This window comes from Trichomycterus rosablanca, chromosome 12, assembly GCF_030014385.1.
Source record: "Trichomycterus rosablanca isolate fTriRos1 chromosome 12, fTriRos1.hap1, whole genome shotgun sequence".
Classification (NCBI taxonomy): domain Eukaryota; kingdom Metazoa; phylum Chordata; class Actinopteri; order Siluriformes; family Trichomycteridae; genus Trichomycterus; species Trichomycterus rosablanca.
In genome coordinates this window covers 16,382,308-16,403,080 of record NC_085999.1, presented here as the reverse complement: position 1 = coordinate 16,403,080, position 20,773 = coordinate 16,382,308, and the positions used below count along the sequence as shown (strand labels likewise).

The following is a 20,773-nucleotide window of genomic DNA, read 5'->3' as shown; positions in this document are numbered from 1 at the left end:
TGATTCGCTGTGGCGATCCCTAAATACAGGAGCAGCTGAAAGCTTGTTATCTCTCTACAATATAATAATTATAATGCATTTTATTTATAGGCGCCTTTCAAAGCACTCAAGGGCACCTTACATCTTACAGAGCAGTTAAACAACAATACACAGACAATACAAGACATATACAATTAACATTGAACAATCAAGTGAATTAATTGTAGGCTAGTTTGAATAAGTGAGTCTTTAGGTGGGATTTGAATCAATAGGTGGAGGGGGAATCAATAGTTGATTCAATAGAAGAGTAAGCAGGAACAGATACTGTGGAAACCCTACATTTCTCTCTAAAGAGAATCGCGGTACCGCCTCCTCATCCCATGACATGAGCTTCGCAGATGTAAACAAGCCCAGGTGGATTCAAAATATACACACAATACAATATACAGACAGGACTATGTGCAGACAATATACAAATTAAACGTGCTAGGCAGAATTTTGGATATATACAAAAAATTGAATTGAATGGTGAGCTACTTTATTGCTGAAGCCATTGACACACTGATTTAGCAAAATCCTATTTTCCTTGTTATAAAAAGTGAATGTAAATTGTTTGTGACAGACATGCTATCTCTTTTTACCAGAAGATGTCACCAGAGAAATAAAGTGTAATGAGAATGATCCTGTGACATTTGCAAGTAGTTAAACCTCAGCTCTCTAATCACCCCACCAACCCAGACTGTATCAAAATCATCTCAGAATGCCAACTTTTCAGCAATGTAAAAAAACGTTAGCTTAGCTTAGATTACATTATTTATATTTTGTTCTGTTTATATTTTGTATTACAAAGCTGTATTTGTATCGATAGTAAAAAGAAACAAGGGTGGTGGTGCAGCAGTAAAAACACTGTAGAACCAGAGCTGGGATCTCGAATACATCGTATCGAGTCTTCGCTCTGCCTGCCGACTGGGCTGAGCGGCCACATGAACAACGATTGGCCTGCCGTTTAGATAGGGGTGGGACTAAGCCGTATAGGGACTCTCTCATAACTAATGCAATTACGACCTCTGCTGGCTGATTGATGGCGCCTCCACAGAGATGAGAGAAGAATGCTGTCAGGGTGTGTCTCTCCGTACACAGTGCTGAGCTGCACTGCACTCGTCAAAGTGTAGATGACAAGACGCATACGGCTGCTGCCCACGTGTCGGAGGGGGGCGTGGGTTAGCTTCGTTCTCCTCAATCAGAGCGGGGATAGGCATTGGTGGAGAGGAAGCATGACGCAATCGCGCAATTGGACGCGCTAAAAGGGAGAAAAAGGGGAGAAAATGCAAAAGGTAAACTTAGCTGGACCACCAATCACAGCACAGCTTTCTTTCTAGCAATAACATAGGGTGGCAAAGGGGACTCTAATTTAACCCTTCACATTTCAACACAGATTGAATAGGCAGAAATGAAGGATTCATTTGCTGTATATGTATTTGTTTAAAAGTTGATTTACTCGTTGATGTTCTCCCTGTTTCTGTGTGGGTTTCCTCCGGGAGCTCCGGTTTCTTCCCACAGTCCAAAGACATGCAAGTGACGGGAACTGGAGATTGTCCAAATAGTCAAAATTGTCCATGACTGTGTTTGACATTAAACTTGTGAACTGATGAATCTTGTGTAACCAGTAACTACCGTTTCTATCATGAATGTAACCAAAGTGTAAAACATGACTTTTAATAATTATTAAATATTAATGAATTATTATTAATTATAATTATTATATTATTAATTACTAATTATAATTAGTAATTATTGTTATTTATTAAATTATTTTTTAGAATGTCTTAGGCTCTGCTCTTCCCAGACAGGGACACTAATCCATCACAGCCTTAGCCATCTCCTGCCTTCAGACATAGCCAGTCATGTCTTTATGCTGACGCCTGACCAGCCGAATCACTGCTGGGGATTCGAACCCTTGATTTCTACAGTTGTGGGTTTGCATAGTATACAGCTGTGCTACATAGTGCTAGAGAATATAATAAGTAACCTAAAACTCCATGTTCCTTGTTCCTGGACTTGCCTGAAGAGAAAATGCTTGAACCTTTGCAGGGTGGAAATTTGTGTAATTGGCTGCTGATTAGAAATGCCAGTGATTGCCCTCTCAAATCAAAGCAGATTGTTATCCTAACAACAAATGTATGCAAATAGCTAGCAGTGTCTCTGATTAATGGGTGCCGGGTACTGCAGCTGAATTTCTAATTATTTCAGCTTTAACCGTCTTGAGACTTCTTGACCAGCATGACTTCATGGAACTTATCATCTATCATAGTTACTGGGCATCTGGCAGTGAATTTTAAGCAGCTGTGTTCTGCCTGACACTGTATTTCATTTGATATTATGATAATTATTTCATCACTGCCTTTGTTTTGAAGAGTAACAACAACATTAGCTGATCACCTACCATTGTTAAACTCTTCTGCTGATACAGCTTTTCTCTCATAGAGGTGGTTGATGGCACAATATGGTACAATTAGAGTACAGTAATGGACACCGTCTGACCAAAAGCAGTTTAATCAGACTGCATGGAGACTCCCCGTGCCAGTGCTTATCGCTATTTATCAAATTAATAACCTCTGTGTAAATTACTAAGCTCCTTCTGCCCTCATGCTCTCACGTGTACAGTGACTCATTTTCACCTCTCTTATTTTAGCATTTTCAGCACAGTACTGTTGTGTCAGAAATTGCATTAGCATGTCAGCCAGACCTAAGGACAGGTCACACGGTTGTGTTTAATGTCACCCATGGGGGGTGTGGGTTGGTGGGTTCAGCTGTAATTAGAAATGAAATTGAACAAGCTTAGTGAATGGAAGTCACTGCTTCTATCAGTGTTGAAATGAGTATTACCTGGGTTTGTGCTAGATTTTGTGTACTTTCCTTTTTTTTACACATTAGTCACCAAGTTGATTTTCCATTTACTTTGGCTTTTGAAATCTGAACTCATCATCTGGCGAAATAATGAGAAATGATTAGAGGTTACCATGAGCACCCATCACAGAAGCAGCTTGTCTGAGTTTAAAGTACAAAAATAGCAAAAAGGTAGTGGACTAGTGGAATATCAATTTGGCTTTGAGACACTCGTAAGACAAGTTCTGATACTCCGAAAACATCCAGCCATTAACTGCAGAGCTTAAAGTAACTAACTCTTTAAATGATTTTTTTTGTAAGAATTACTGTACCACAAATTGAGGCTGCCATTGACAATTGTATTATTTTTTTTTTATATATTTTATTTATGCATTTTCTCCCAACTTTTTTAGCGCGTCCAATTGCCCGATTGCGCCATGCTTCCTCCTCACCAATGCCGATCCCTTTTCTGATTGAGGAGAACAAAGCTAACCCACGCCCCCTCTGACACAATGGCAGCAGCCGTATGCATTTTGTCACCTACACTTTGACGAGTGCAATGCGGATCAGCACTGTGTATGGAGAGATACACCCTGGCAGCACTCTTTTCCCCATCTCTGTGCAGGCACCATCAATCAGCCAGCAGAGGTCGTAATTGCGTTAGTCTATCCGGCTTTTAATATCTCACCCCTATCTGAACAACAGGCCAATGGTTGTTCATGTGGCTGCTCAGCCCAACCGGCAGGCAGAGCTGAGATTCGATACGATGTATTCGAGATCCCAGCTCTTGTGTTCCAGCGTGTGTTTTTAGCGCTGCGCCGCCTGAGCGGCAACAGTTGTAATTATTAATGAAGTTATTGTTTTTTCATAAATTATTTGGTTAGCTGGATTGGTTTAAAGAGTATAAACTTTAAATGAATTGTTTTTTAAGTTATTTGTTCTAGGCTTAAGTCTTAGAGTACCTTTAGACATTAATCTACATAAATATTGATAATGTGCATGCATTTTAATATTTACGCAGAATAAGGTCATCGTGCTCTTACAGACACAGGGAGAATTGAACCCAGGATCATCTTGCTGTCAGGCGACACAGAGCCGCCGTGCCGCCCTCGGTAGCAGAGTTATAACTCGAACTTACAAGTTTGAGATGTCAGCTCTGTTGTGCTAGCATATTTTGGATTTAGTTTCGATTTCTGAACTGTTGTTAAACCATGTAAACATTTTCTGCTGTAGTATATTGTGCACTTAACTGTTCAGCTTGTTTACAAACTGAGTAAAGGAGATGGAAATGGATTTGCTAGACCAGTGCTGTATACACCATATGCACTGGGGTCATCTGAGAGCCTGGTTTATTCAGACAAACCCAAAACCATTAGAAACCCTCCCACAGAGGAATACTTTCTCTACCCTAGTAAGAGAGGAGAGACTTTTGTTTTTTATAGTCACCAACATCTTTGACACTTGCAGTTATTTAGACCTGTTGCACTGTATTATCAGCAGCTTAGAGCTTAGACCCCCCGTGTAAACAAATTCTGTGACCCACTCGACACAGGTTACGATACTATTCTTTTCATTATTCATAATTCAGCTAGGATGACAAAATGCATTGTGTTCTTGCTCATATGAAATTCTATGAATCCACAATGAAGGTATATTATCTTTAGATGATGTAGTGGGTTTACTTCTGGTGGACTGGTGGTGGGACCTTCATCACCTGTGTCTATTACAGCAAGATTTGAATCAACACCTGATTCGGAATCATTCATAGTTACTATCATTGACCTTTGCACTTTTGAGGTGGGCAAATTAAATACGTGTCTGTTCTCCAAAACCCAACATAGGCTACAGGCGAATTAATCTACAGTTAAGCCGGAGAGTCTGCACACCTTTTTCACCTTCTCCACGTTTTATTACGTTACAGACTCATTCTATAATAGACTGAGTTCTTTTTTTTGCCTCAAACATCTACACACAATCACCAATAATTACACAGTGAAAACAGGGTTTAGAAAATATGCAATTTTATTTTACTCACAAAAATGGTTTATTTAGGGGTTACATATCTGTACACACCTTTAGCCTAATACCTGGTTGATGCACCTTTGGCAGCAATTACAGCTTCAAGGCGTCTTGGGGAAAGAAGCTACGAGCTTGGCGCACTTGTTTCTGGACATTTTTGCCCATTCCTCTTGGCATATTCTTGAAAGCGCCATCAGGTTGGATGGGGAGCGTCGGTACACAGCCATTTTCAGCTCCTTCCACAGATGTTCGATTGGATTCAGGTCTGGGCTCTGGCTGGCCCACTCAAGGACATTCACAGAACTTCTGTGAAGCAACTCTTGGCTGTCTGCTTCGGGTCGTTGTAATGTTGGAAGGTAAACCTTTGCCCCAGTCTGAGGTCCAGAGCGCTCTGGAGCAGGTTTTCTTCAAGGATCTCGGTGTACTTAGCTGCTTTCATCTTTCCCTCTATCAGGACTATTCGACCCTGGTCCCGCTGCTGAAAAACATCCCCACATCATGATGCTCCCACCACCATGCTTCACTGTAGGGATGGCATTAACCAGGTGATGAGCGGTGCCTGGCTTCCTCCAGACATCATCAGACCAGAGAATCATGTCTAGGTGCCTTTTGACAAACTCCAAGCAGGCTGTCATGTGCCTTTTGGCTTCCGTCTGGCCACTCTACCATAAAGGCGTGATTTGTGGAGTGCTGCCTGGATGGTTGATCTTCTGATAGTTTCTCCCATCTCCACAAGGATACGCTGGAGCTCCGTCAGAGTGACCCTTGGGTTCCTGCTCACCTCCCTGGCCAAGGCCCGTCTTCCCTGATCGCTCAGTCACATGTGGACTCCATATAAAGAAATTGCAGAAACATCTCAAGCAGTATCAGTAAAAACAAAATGCACCTCAGCTCACTTTTGGGTGTCATATCAAAGGGTGTGCACACTTGTTTACATATGATATTTTACATTTTGATTTTGAAATTTGCATTTTCGGCTTGACTTAATATGACATTACAAGAAATCCCCTATATTCCAATAGCCTATTGATTTTCCCGTCCCATCATGTGTGATTCTCCTCTAGGCTCACTGAGGCACCCTGGTCGAGAACCACTTGTTTAAAGCATTTGTGTTTTTCCTGTGTGAAATGTATGTTATTTAGAAATGATTTGCTAGTTTTTTCATGCAGTTTATTCTGAAACCTTCTTACTGGTGTGTCTATAGAGATTCAACACAATAAGTCTTTTGAATTTCTTTTTTAGAAACTCAAGGTTGGGCCGCTCAGGTGGCGCAGCGGTAAAAAAGACACGCTGGAACCAGAGCTGGGATCTCGAATACATCGTATCGAATCTCAGCTCTGCCTGCCGGCTAAGGCTGAAGGGCCACATGAACAACGATTGGCCTGTTGTTCAGATATGATCGGGACTAAGCCAGTTGGGGTCTCTCTCTCATGACTGGTGCAATTACGACCTCTGCTGGCTGATTGATGGCGCCTGCACAGAGATGAGAAAAGAGTGCTCTCAGGGTGTGTCTCTCCGCACACAATGCTGAGCTGCACTGCACTCGTCAAAGTGTGGGTGATAAGATGCATACGGCATGCTGCCCACGTGTCGGAGGGGGCGTGGGTTAGCTTCGTTCTCCTCAATCAGTGCGGGGATCGGCATTGGTGGAGAGGAAGCATGATGCAGGCAATTGGACGCGCTAAAAGGGAGAAAAAGGGGAGAAAATGCATAAACAAAATAATAATTAAAAAAAGGAAACTCAAGGTTGTATTTTCTCTAAAAGTAATTGTATTAACGCAGCTGAGATTCAGACCCGAATATCAGGAGTTGACCACTATAGACCACTTCGCTGCCCATGGTCACGCTGTATAAACATTCTTGTTCTCGTTCTGTTATTTTGCAGGTTTGTTCATGGAGGGCAACTTCTCAATGGTTTAGCTGGTCCTACCGCTATGAGTGCTGGTCCTCTCCTCTCCACAACTTGGTTTCCACCAGATCAAAGAGCTACAGCCACAGCGATTGCATCACTAGCTGGCTATCTGGGGGCAGCCTGCTCTTTTCTGATTGGCCCTCTGGCTGTCCCAGCACCCAACGACACACAAACAGAGGACACTTACACCCACTGGGATCCTAAACACATCAGGGAGAGGATACAACTTGTTCTTTATGCAGGTACAGTACTGTCTACTTGATGAGCATTGGTGTAACTAAAGTTACAACAATATGAAAGTGACTTTGTTGTCGTTGTTTAGACATCACTAGTCACCCAGGTCCTAAAGCAGCAAAGGTATTAGAATTATAGTAAAATTATTAAAGCTGATCTTATCTATGCATGTTCATTTGGGTTTTTGTAACTTTCTGGATGAGTCGTTAATGGACTTTCAGTAGACTTTTGGTAGGTCCACAACATCTGGATAGATTTACTACTTAAACTGCTTAAAGGTTTGTTTTATTGGGATTTTAACGTCATGTTTTACACTTTGGTTACATTCATGACATAAATGGTAGATACTCATTACACAAGATTCATCAGTTCACAAGGTTATATCTAACACAGTCATGGATAATTTAGTATCTCCAATTCACCTTACTTGCATGTCTTTGGACTGTGGGAGGAAACCGGAGCACCCGGTATAAACCCATGCAGACACAGGGAGAACATGCAAACTCCACACAGAAAGAACCCGGACCGCCCCACCTGGGGATCGAACCCAGGATCTTCTTGCTGTGAGGTGACAGTGCTACCCACTTATAGTGCTACCACCGTGCCGCTGCTTATAGGTTTCAGCTTGTCGATTTAACATGGTTTAACATGGCTGGCAAAAACAAGCCTGGGTGTGTTTAGAATAATTAAATCATTTTAAAGTGTAATTAATTGTAATTACATCAGATAAATTTGGTTAACTGAGGTTTGATGAAGTGCTGCATTATACTGACAACCTGTTTAGGGTATTCCAGACTTGTGCTGTAGTGTTTCACACTGGAACCAGACCCGCCAAGACCCTGACCAGGATAAAGAGGTTGATGAAAATGAAATGAGAACGAAAACCTGCCACTGTCACAAACATGTTTGGAAAAAAAAAGCTTGCATTTACATGTACACATTTTTGGCACTTAGCAGACGCTTTCATCCACAGTATACAGTCTAAGCAATTGAGTGTTAAGGGCCTTGCTCAAGGGCCCAAAAGTGGCAACCTGTCAGTAGTGGGGCTTGAACCAGCAATCTTCTGATTACTAGTCTAGTACCTAAACCGCAAGGCTACAACTTGCGCTTGTAGAACTGATTTGGTCTGTTGATAACAAACCATTTCCTTGACTGTTAACTTAATACTACTCAGATTTGTCTATTACAAGTATGACCAATATTGCAACATCAGAAAGTATTGTTTACAAATCGCATTCTTATACACTTACGCTCCACAGTAAAGACTTGTTTTTAATCCACAAAACCTTTTGGAATCTTTTAAAAAATACATTAACCTTGCCTTAAATTCTCCTAGAATTTTTGAATGTAAAGCATAAAACAAGAAGAAATTCCTTAAAGGGTTTATTCTGCTGCCTGATGTTGCATATGGTTGGATATGTGTTTCTGAATTTCACTCAGATGTGGTCTCTCAAGAGGAAAAGCAGTTATCTAGCTCTGTTGGGAAAAGCACAAGTCAGTCATCTGTAATATGCACTACATAAGGGCTCAACCTAACTTAGTAATTCTAATGTAATAGTGGAAAAGGATTTAAAAATACAATTTCACATACTTACAAATCATGACTGTAAAGAAAAGTGTTTGTTTTAAGTATTTATATAAAATCCTAACTGGCCAAGAAGGTTCTCATGTAGACAGAACCACATATATGCAAAAGAAATAACTAAATACATTATTGGACCCTCCAGTGGCACACTCTTCCAGTGGAAGAGTTTACCCTACTTTATGTACGTGCAGTGGCATAGTAGCAGTGATCTGATTCATGTTTTTTGGGGGAAGCATGTGTTAGCCACTCTCTCAGGTTAGTTACACGCTTCCTCTCCACCCTGGTTGAGGAGAGCCGTGACTAACACACGCCCCGCCCCCTCCGGCACGTGTGCAGTAGCCGACTGCATCTTTTCACCTGCATGAGGCGAGTTCTTATGCGGATCAGACTTGTGTACAGAGAGACACACCCTGATCCTCATTATCCCTTGACTCTGTGCAAGCGCCATCAGTCAGCCAGCAGAGGTCGTAATTGCATCGGTTATTAGGTCCCCTCTGGCACCCTGCCCTTGATCAACAGCCAATCATTGTTCATGTAGCCTTCCAGCCCAGCCAGATGGCAGTGCTGAGTTTCGAACCGACGAGTTTGAAAAGTCAGCTCTGGTGTGCTAGCGTGTTTTACCGCTGGTCACCTGGGCAGCTTAGATACCAGACTTAAGCTACTCAACAGGCCCTGGTCGCTGTCGTCTGATTCTCCTCTTCATGATGCACCATACATGTCTAATAGAAGACAGATGTGGACAGCAGGCAGTCCTGTCAAACACACACTCTGTGTCCATAAGGCCACAATGTTGTCACATGAATAATGAGGCCTGGCATTGTCTTGCTTAAATACCCATTGACTTCTCGCAAATGGACATCACCTTGATGGCAGTATATGTCTCTCCAAAATCCCAATATATGCAAATCACTTGCGCCACCTGCCATGACAGATGTTAGCTTTTCAACCTGGGTGGTATGTTTCGTCATTGAAACAGAGAACTCATTGTCTTTTGACTAAAAATGACTTAAAAAAAAAAAAAAGGAATCTGCTGATCACAGCACATTTTTACTGACACTCAGTCTAACTGAGATGAGCTTGGGCCCAAAGAATTCAGTGACATTGTTACATAGAATTAATGGATGGCTTTTTATTGAGTGCTGTCTGAGGACTCGGAGCACTTTCAATAGTGGTGGCTCTGTGGGTAGCACTGTCGCCTCACAGCAAGAAGGTCCTGGGTTTGATTCCCAGGTGGAGCAGTCCGGGTCCTTTCTGTGTGAAGTTTGCATGTTCTTCCCGTGTCTGCGTGGGTTTCCTCCCACAGTCCAGAAACATGCAGGTGAGGTGAATTGGAGATACAAAATTGCCCATGACTGCGTTTGACATTAAACTTGAACTGATGAATCTTGTGTAAGCAGTAACTACCTGTCCTGTCATGAATGTAACCAAAGTGTATAAAACATGACGTTAAAATCCTAATAAAATGAAAAAATAAAAACCTCTATTGCCCTACATGGGGTGAGAGTTCTCTGGATCTCTTCACAATATGATGCATGTTACATATTTCAGATGGTTATCTCAAAGATCAGAATCGGGGCCGATCAAGGCATTTTTTAACTGATCGGTAACGGCTTTACTAAGCCCGATCCTTCGTTTTACGTCAGCGGTCAAGCAGGTATCGTAAACTGAGAGTCCAACAGTGAAGTGTAATGTCTGCGATGCGAGCGTTTCACGACGGTAGGAGCAGAGCTGCGTTCATTACTGTAGAATTTTACTGTTTATATGGTGTGTGAATCAAGGATCACTCCGGTTTACAAAACAATAACATTTAATCCGAGTATGAAAACTTCAGGGACCATAACATACAGCTTTACCATGTTACAAGACTGAACGACATCTCAGTATTAAGCACTCTTATTGGCTTAGTTACAACACGCCTACAAGTACGGTGGCTCTTAAACAAACCAGAAATCATTTAACCAAACGATCTACTAATTTGATACGGCACCTAAAAATTAAACACTCAGTCGAATACAGTGAGTTTATTATTATGTGATGAGAAGAGGAACCGGCTGTCCGCTAACACGGCAGAGATGCTGATTTTCCTCAAAAAGAACCTTCACTTCATTTTGAGTGTTCTAGTTTTACTACTACAATGCTGCACTGTTTGTTTACTTTTATTTTGTAAAAATAAAAGAACATTAAGCAATAGCTTGGATGCAGGCAATTTTTTTTCCTACAGCACTGCATTCAGTTGTTAAACATATACACTGGATTAATTTGAATAACTGTAATGTAGTTGAAGTGTGCACTGTGTGAACAGTATTATCTAGTTCTTATCTAGACAATATCTACAAAATACAAGTATCGGTTTGAGACTCAGTATCGGATCGGGACATCCCTAGTTATTTGCAATTTATTTTAGTTTAGTTTAAGTGATTCGTCTCACATATTTATAAGAACATTTAAGGTTCTTAGGTGGCGCAACAGGAAAAAAGGAACAGAACCAATGGAATATCAGGGAAAATTCCTTGAATTAAGAGAAAAGCGTCCAAACCACAGAACAACATGTACAGATGGATCCAAAACAGAACAGAACACTTCTGTGCAGACATCAAAGATCTTTTCGATAAGACCTCACCAGGGAAAATTAACACACGTCAAACTAGTACACCTTATGTAATAAAGGAAATGATGGGAGTACCAAGCCGCACCCCGCCCTTTAAAAACATTGTCACCATTATATGAACCAGAAACTTGACATGCCACATATATAGCCGTAATCGTGCTGACGTGGCAATAAAATCCCAGCTATCATCATCATCTTAGGTGGCGCAGCTGTAAAATATGCTAGCCCACTTTTGCTAAACTCTGGGATTTGAATTTCAGTGATGCATCTGCTCAGACATGATTGGGGGGCTGGGGTCAGGGGGACTTTCTTACGAACAGGAGGGTTGTATCAGGAAGGGCATCCGGCGTGAAAACTGCACCAAATCAGGTATGCGGACCAGAATAATCTGCTGTTGCAAAAGAAAATGAAAGGTTAAAAGTTATGTTACACTTAATGTACACTTAAATTTAGAGAATTACCTAATTTAAACTCTTAATAAAGCCAGATAAAAAATCTGCCCAGTTTTCTTCCAGTTAAACAATTAATTCTTTTTAAAAAAATTATATTTATTAAACTTTCTATTTATAAATGCACCAAAGAGAGGCATCAAAGAAATGGTTGTATTAAACTATTTTTGTAATATTTAAGTCATGTTCAGGGCGGCACGGTGGCTAAGTGGGTAGCACTGGCGCCTCACAGGAAGAAGGTCCTGGGTTTGATCCCCAGGTGGGGCGGTCTGGATCCTTTCTGTGTGGAGTTTGCATGTTCTCCATGTGGGTTTTCTCCGGGCGCTCCGTTTTTCTCCCACAGTCCAAAGACACACAAGTGAGGTCAATTGGAGATACTAAATTGTCCATGACTGTGTTTGACATTAAACTTGTGAACTGATGAATCTTGTGTAACAAGTAACTACCTGTCCTGTCAGGAATGTAACCAGAGTGTGCAAAACATGACGTTAAAATCCTAATAAACAAACAAACAAGTCATGTTCATGTTCATACAGAATGTATGTTGACAGTTTAAGAGTGTTTTGTTGTCTGTTTGTACAGAGTCCGGGATGATCGTACTCCTCTTCGCAGTCGTGTTGTTTTACTTTCCCTCAAGGCCGCCCATGCCGCCCAGTGTAGCAGCAGCTAGCCAGCGCCTTAGCTACAGGAGCAGCATTTGCAGATTAATGAGGTATGCCAATTCATACTGATTTCTACCACACAAGATATCCAAATCTGGCAGTAATTCGATTTATCCAGGTTAACTGCACCTTAGTAATGTAATTGTGGAAAGGAGTCAGTTATCAGATTTTTGAGAGGTTGTGTGTCAAGATAGTAATGACTAATCATTAAAAAAATTCCAAAAGCTATTTTTAAATTTTGATTAAAATAAAGCCTTTGTAAGTTTAATGATAGAGCAAATCAATGAAGAAAATGAACTATTTTAGAATAACATGATTTTTCATTACAGTTATTCAACCCATGGATAATATTGTTGATCTTAAAAACTTCTACTAGTCTGTAAAAGCTAAAGTCAGGTTACAACTTGTTTAAACCATTGGGAACTCAATAAGCACTTGTTTTTAAGCTATGTTCCAAACATACGTTGCAGCAGCCAGAGCTTGCGGGAGAGCCCAAAATTTGGTCCAGTGGCAATCTCTTCTCTATGGTGTCCAGATTTGAATCACCGAGAAAGTCTTTGGTGCAATTTGAAGAAACCTCATTGAGCTGGAAGCTTTTACATTAGAGAAATAAATGAAGATTCCACAAGAGAGATGTCAGAAGCTGAACACTCAACAAAATCACTTATTAGAGGTTATCAAGTCAAATGGATGTTGCTCGAAGTCCTGAGACTGGGGGTTAAATGACTGTGCTCATGGGCATTTGTCAAGAGTTTTCATTTTCATTAAAGATTATGTCTTGGGCACCCAGCACACCAGCGCCGAGATTCTGAACTCCCCGATTCGAAACCCGGCGTTGCCACCAGTCGGCTAGTCACCATCTAGCGGGCATAATTGGCAGTAGACGCGTTTGAACGAACTATGTGGGTGGTGTCTTCAAACGCTGTGTAAGGACCCTGATTAGCAGATAGAGAGGCGCCTGTGCAGAGTGCATAAATGAAAAAGGGTTCCGCTAAGGGCTGCGCATGGGTCGGAGGAGGCGTGAACCCACCTGGACTGCAATCAGGAATCCCTCAGCAGCGGAAGACAAATTGACTATGCTAAATTGGGAGAAAATGGGAGAAAATGCATAAATAAAATAAATAAATAAAGACACATGCTAGAACACCAGAGCTGGGTTCTCGAATACATCGTATCGAATCTCAGCTCTGTCTGCCGGCTGGGCTGAGCAGCCACATGAACAACGATTGGCCTGTTGTTCATATAAGGGTGGGATATTAAGCCGGATAGGGACTCTCTCTGCACTCAAACTAATGTAATTACGACCTCTGCTGGCTGATTGCTGGCGCTTGCACAGAGATGGGAAAAGAGTGCTGTCAGGGTGTGTCTCTCCGTACACAGTGCTGATCTGCATTGCACTCGTCAAAGTGTAGGTGACAAGATGCATACGGCTGCTGCCCATGTGTCAGAGGGGATGTGAGTTAGCATTGTTCTCCTCAATCAGAGCGGGGATCTGCATTGATGGAAAGGAAGCATGATGCAATTGGACGCACTAAAAGGGAGAAAAAGGAAAAATAGAAAAAAATGATGTCTTAAAATTGCTTGTTTAAAGCAATAAATATTCTTACATATATGATGGAGATAGGGAAAAAACAGTTGTCTAAACATCTATGTACATTTATACAAATAAATAGTTATAATATATGTATAAAACATTATAGTGGATTTATATTGTGTAATTATGCATCTAAGCAGCAAAAGCAGCTTCTTTAGTGTATTCTTCAAGATCGCATAACATGTCCACTCTCTATTTGAAAGAATTAGTAAAAAAATTCAATCTGTGCATAAGGGACAGGAAATTTTAATGAACATGATCCTGTCAATTTGCCACTCACCATCTGCTCCAGTTAATTAATGAACATCAAAGATGTGCTTCATCCTCTTGTATTTTTATCACCTTATCTTAAGTTGAAATAAATTATCCATGGATAAGAAATAAAGCATTATTTGATGTGCCTTTGCTGGCCACTGAACTCTGTCAACTTCAGTCTGAACACAGTGTACTCTGTCTTCCAGAGAGTTTATCTTTTATTTATAGCAGTAGAATCAAAGCCAAAGCCTGTACCCCTGTTTACAGATCAGAGACAAGCATGCCTTGCCTGGGGGGGGGGGGGGGGGTTTGCTTTGGCTGTGTTAGAATAGGATAGAGGACATTGCCTGGAAGGATGTGAGCATCCGCTTGCTTTGGCTTTGGGACCCTTTTCCTTTTATGACAGACCAACATTTTCCAGGATGAACTACATCAGAATCTCATTTTCCGCCCAAAGTAAGAAAGTAAGGAGCAAAAAGGTTTGTGTACCTACTTTACACATCCATCAGTTGGATGTATTCTTTCTACAGTGGAACCTCGATTTAACAGACTAAAAATTATTATGACCATCAGACCATCCAGAGTAGCACAGACAGCAGCTAGACGAGCTGGGAGTGACTCAGTAAGGTCCTGGTAGGTTGTCAGAGGTATCTGGAGCCATGCTGACTGCAGTGCATCCCACAGCTGCTGGAGGGTGTGTGTGGGAGGATCCATAGAGCGAACAAGACGATTGAAGTGGTCCCACAGATTCTCAATTGGGTTAAGGTCTGGGGAATTAGGGGCCCATGGTAGCACTTGAAAGTCTTGGTCGTGCTCTTCCAACCAAGGTCGGATATTTCTAGCCGTGTGACATGTCGCAATGTCTTGCTGGATGATATCTTTACCCACAACAGCCACGAGGGATATATGTGCAGACAGCCTATCGCACACCTTATATTCCCACCAAGCCAGCACACAAAACGTGACTTCTCTCATAAGCTACACAATGCCGCCGTCGACAGTATGAAGTAGTCATAATAATGTGACTCGACTGTGTAGTGCATCATTTTCCCAATACCCACTATGTAAGTATGGAATATAGGTTTACATGTTTTAGACACACTCATTACTAACAGGTATATAAAAATAATTGTATAAAATTAATATGCTCCCAACGTCCAGTAATAATAGTTTGGGGAATGCTCTTTTGTTGTAGCATGACTTCCTAGAACTTGCTGGCTGTGTGTGCAATGCAGGATCCATAAAGACATGGTTTGATGAGTTTGTTGGGAAAGCACGCCAAGTAGCCTGCACAGAGCCTTGTTTAGTGTTTAGTGGAACTATGATCAGGTCCCATAAGTACATGACCCATAAAGCCATGGTTTGATAAGTTTGTGGTGGATGAACTTGCCATGTCATATTTTTGTTACAGAAAAGACCTATTTTGTCTGGAAATGTTGCACTCAACTCTCTCTAATATACAAAATACATTTTAAGGACCCAACATGCTTGTTTATGCTTTATTGGAGACCTATAAGGTAGGCAAATGAGTCCCCTTGATTCAAGTTGTCTAGTCAAGTAGTTACTAGGCCTCAACTACTGTCACAGGTACTATTATGAGGATAACAATGCACAGGTAAGTGATCAGGGTAGTCTATTTTAGATTACTAGCATCTTTTCTACTGTTTCCCCTAGGGATGTCCCGATCACGTTTTTTTGTTCCCGATCATTAATTTTGATCCCGATCCGATACCGAGTCTTAAACCGATACTTGTATTTTCAGGATATTGTCTAGATAAGGACTGGATAATACTGTTCACACAGTGCACACTCCAAGTACATTACAGTTATTCAAATTAATCCAATGTATATGTTTAACAACTGAATAGCTCTGCAGTGCTGTAGGGAAAAAAATGACTGTATCCAAGCTATTGCTTAATGCTCTTTTATTTTTACAAAATAAAAGTAAACAAACTTAGTGCAGCATTGTAGTAGTAAAACTAGAACACTCAAAATGAAGTGAAGGTTCTTTTTGAGGAAAATCAGCATCTCTGCCGTGTTAGCGGACAGCCGGTTCCTCTTCTCATCATATAATAATAAACTCGCTGTATTCGACTGAGTGTTTATTTTTTAGGTGCCGTATCAAATTGGTAGTAATTGTAGATCGTTTGTTTAAATGATATCTGGTTTGTTTCTTATGAGCCACCGTACTTGTATGCGTGTTGTAACTGTAACAAACTTTTCTGTGGTTGTATCGTGACAATGGTTTGATGGACGTTTATACGTGAAGTGAGTGTGTTTTGACCCTTTGGCGCTTCCATAGTGCATGGAATAGCATGCTTGGCTAACGCGATGACTCTAGCTGTCCGCTATTCGGTACAGTAACAGAAGAAGTTAATAAAGTGTTATGCTCCCGACAATTTGTGAATATACCGTGTATTTATTTCTTTATTAAGCAAGTGCATCACTACGTTGTTTTGTAAACCGGAGTGATCCTTGACTCACACACCATATAAATAGTAAAATTCTACAGTAATGAACGCAGCTCTGCTCCTACCGCCTCGTGAAATGCTCGTATTGCAGTCATTACACTTCGCTGTTGGACTTGTTTCAATTTCCAATTTAAAGTATTTCCACACAGCGGACATGCTGACGTAAAACAAAGGATCGGGCTTAGGATCGGCCTTTAGTGAAGCCGATACCGATCAGTAAAATGCCTTGACCGGCTCCCGATTTCGATCTTTGAGATCGGATTGGGACATCCCTAGTTTCCCCACCTTTCTTCCCCCAATATGCAATTTGTGACTGTGCCTTTATCAAGAAAAACAGTTTCATCTAAACAAGTGGTCTGAAAAATACAAAGAGCAAGTCTTTAGTGAATTCCAATAAAGGCTGCGTTATTGATTTATGAAGTTTAGCAACTCTGGGAAATCAGAGAAGCTGTGTAGAGAACAGTTGTTGGAGAACAAGGACAGTGGAGCTCTGTGCTTGATTATAATTGGGACCGGATTGATTGGTGCACTGCCCAAAATTCACAAAGGTGAAGTGGGGCTGATTATGTATGGGAACTGATAAACACTCTTGGGCTCTGCTGTTCTAATACAGTGATTAGGGAACTCTTTGACCAGGTACTTATGTCAGAATCACTGCTAAGTTGTCCACTTTCCAAGTAGTATTTTATGTATTGTGCACTATGCCCATTGTACAGAGTTTTTTGGTGGACAGATGGGGTACAGTCAAAGCTTCCAGGGTTCTTCATTAAACCCTGAAAGTGTTTTGTTATACACCAATCAGCCATACAGGAGCACTTAGTAGTTCTACAATTACTGACTGTAATCCATCTGTTTCCCTACATACTTTTTTAGCCTGCTTTCACCCTGTTCTTCAATGGTCAGGACCCCCACAGGACCTCCACAGAGTAGGTATTATTTGGGTGGTGGATCATTCTCAGCACTGCAGTGACACTGGCATGGTGGTGGTGTGTTAGTGTGTGTTGTGCTGGTATGAGTGGATCAGACACAGCAGCGCTGATGGAGTTTTTAAATAGTGTCCACTCACTGTCCACTCTATTAGACACTCCTACCTAGTTGGCCCACCTTGTAGATGTAAAGTCAGAGATGATCACTCATCTACTGCTGCTGTTTGAGTTGGTCATCTTCTAGACCTTCATTGGTGGTCACAGGACGCTGCCCACGGGGCTCTGTTGCCTGGATATTTTTGGTTGGTGGACTATTCTCAGTCCAGCAGTGACAGTGAGGTGTTTAAAAACTCCATAAGCGCTGCTGTGTCTTATCCACTCATACCAGCACAACACACACTAACACACCACCACCATGTCAGTGTCACTGCAGTGCTGAGAATGACCCACCACCCAAATAATACCTACTTTGTGGGGGTCCTGTGGTGGTCCTGACCATTAAAGAACAGCATGAAAGGGGGCTAACAAATCATGCAGAGAAACACATGGACTACAGTCAGTAATTGTAGAACTGCTTCTATATGGTAAGTGGAGCTGATAAAATGGACAGTGAGTGTAGAAACGATATAATAATAATTGTTATAGTAAGGCTACATCACTGCAAATTATAAATTCAAAATAAGAAATGTGCACAATACAAAATTTATTCAAAGTGAGAAATGAAAGTGGGTGGGGGGGGGGGGGGTGAGGAAAAATACACGAATTATGCAAGTATAAGCATAGCATAGCTTTAGGGGTTTAATCTTGTTATTCATGTTTGTTTATAATTAGTTCTTTTAGACAGGGATTTATTGCTGGAGAAAGGTAATGAAGGGCGTCCAGGTTGTGTCGATTTCATTGATTTTCCTTCTGATTAAAAAAACAACTGTTCCATTTATTTAGTTTGTTAATACAGTTTTCCACTGAGAGATGTTGATGGAATTTTTGGATTTCCTGTTTATAAGGATGGTTTTCTTGACTGTGGTTAGTGCTGTTAAGTGCTTGGGTGGTTTCTTTACTTAAATTATATTATCTGTTATATTTCCCATTAAATAAAGTGATTGTGATAGTGGGGATTATCAAGACAAGCTAAATAATTAAACATTTTTGTCCAGAGTAATTTAATACGAGTGTAGGGCCGGGCCATAATGCCCGGGTGTAATGGTCTGATGTGTTTTATGTGCAGCTATAATACAATTCGAAGGTGTAGAGGAATGTCCCCATCAATTCTGTTGTGTCTAAGGATTGTGTTATTATGTACTCAGGTGCTAAGTTTAAAGCCCAAAGGGTTAACTAATAAAATTGATATGACACCCATATTCTTGCTAGATGTTCCAGTTGTCGAAGGCATGATTGTTAGTTGTGTTTTTAACAGTTTATGTCATGTGTTCATGTGAATGATCTGTGTTGTACACACAGCGCAGGCATATCACAGCATAACTGGGATTGCCACTCTATAAGATATACAGTGGTACCTTGAAACTCAACATCAGTTGGTTCTGGGACTGACATTAAGTTTTAAGGTTTTTTTTTTCCCATGAGGATGTATGGGAAACCTGTTACTGCGTTCCATGATTCTGCATATATTTTAGGTTTATGTAAAAGAATGGGGTTGTTTTTGACACTTAACACAAGTATAATGCAAAAAAATGAATATAAAAACTACAATAAGACCTGCACCTTATCTTTACTTTTTTATTGTTTCCTTAAGATTCTAAATCGTGGAGATGCTTGATCTTGGAATACCGTATTTTCTAGTTCAATAAAGGTGCGTTCATATGAGAAGCATCAAAATAGCCTTTTTTGCACTGGCTGTGCCTTTATTTCCTATGGAGTGTGGCGGTGCACAAAGCTTAATGTGACTTATTGTAATAAAACAACGAGTGAGGAATTTCATTCGTGGAGACAATTTATGAGCAGTAATAATTAATAGAAGTTTAGTGTTCCTATGTTGTTCTTTTTATACAATGTCATATTCAACGTTTTTTCTTAAACAAGAAGCGTTTTAGACTCTCTGAAAAGGGGATTCTTACCATTTCTCAGAACCCCTGAGCTTTAACACAAGTTTAAAAGTGAAACAGTGAGGAAAATCCAGCTAAACACAGACACATGTGGACTCATTCAGATTGAACTTGACGGTTATTCCACACAAATGCACACACATTCGTCTTGTATGTGCACTTTGATGACGTTTTACCGCACCGCACCGCTCAAGCCAAGTGCTGAACAAAGTGGCTGTTCATTGTTAATGTGAAATTAAATAAATAAATTGCTTAAGGGAAACATCAAGTTTAAGGGTGCAAATTTAAAGATTTTGAATTTAGGGGACATCGAGTTACTAGGTACCACTGTAGTTGGTTCACCAGTTCTCAAGAATGCCTTCCTGCCATCTAGACCCATACAAAGCACCAGCAATCGGCATTTGTGCCCAGCCTGCATTTAATGATGGCTTAATAAGTATCAGACACATGTTAAAGTTATTGTGCAAGTATATGTCAAGTATCATGATTGCATGTCAGGTAGTTTGAGCTGGGTCAGTAATTCACAACAAGGTCAGTTACAGACTAATTAAATCATGAAGGAATCTATGGGTTTGCTGCACCACCAGACTGACTGTCGAGGTGTATTGTAAAACTGTGGCGGAGTAAGAAAAATAGTAATAATAACTAATAGGGATGTAACAATACACTCTACCCACGATGTGATACAATTCACGATAGTGGGTTCACTATAAGATTTTTTTCCTTTTATTATTTCTCTTTAAAAATATATATTTTATTTATGTAAATAATGAATGCCCTTTTATTTCTGAGGTAGGTACAAACTATTCAAAACAATGCTGCACACTTTTCCTTTTTGTGTAAAAAAAACTGAAATGACATTTTAAAACAAATTCAACATTATATAAATAAATGAATAATACGAATAACGAAAGTATCCTCGCAAATAAATTTGGCTGGAAAATCCCGTACCTGGCAACCCAGCAAGTGCTGTCAACCAGGTGAGGTGAATGGCACCAATGCCCTCTGCTGTTTAAAGTGTATTGATTCATCTTGCATGAATTAACGATTCGAATCGTGCCACATGTGCACCGATTTTTAACTGTCTTGTGGTGTATCGTTACATCCCTATATTAGGGGGAGGACTATATTAA

General features: G+C 40.7%; 1 protein-coding gene across 2 annotated transcripts in view; it reads left to right on the top strand.

The window, feature by feature from the left end:
* slc49a4 (solute carrier family 49 member 4) overlaps positions 1–20,773 on the top strand; it is a 108,912-nt gene that overhangs the window by 27,008 nt on the left and 61,131 nt on the right. For both annotated transcript variants that reach the window (XR_010014160.1, XM_063005943.1), the window contains exons 3-4: positions 6,770–7,038; positions 12,255–12,384. Coding sequence is in view for 1 of the 2 variants with exons in the window: in XM_063005943.1 (XP_062862013.1) it covers positions 6,770–7,038; positions 12,255–12,384 (399 nt within the window). In the remaining variant the exon portion in view is untranslated. The remainder of the gene's footprint in view (positions 1–6,769; positions 7,039–12,254; positions 12,385–20,773) is intronic.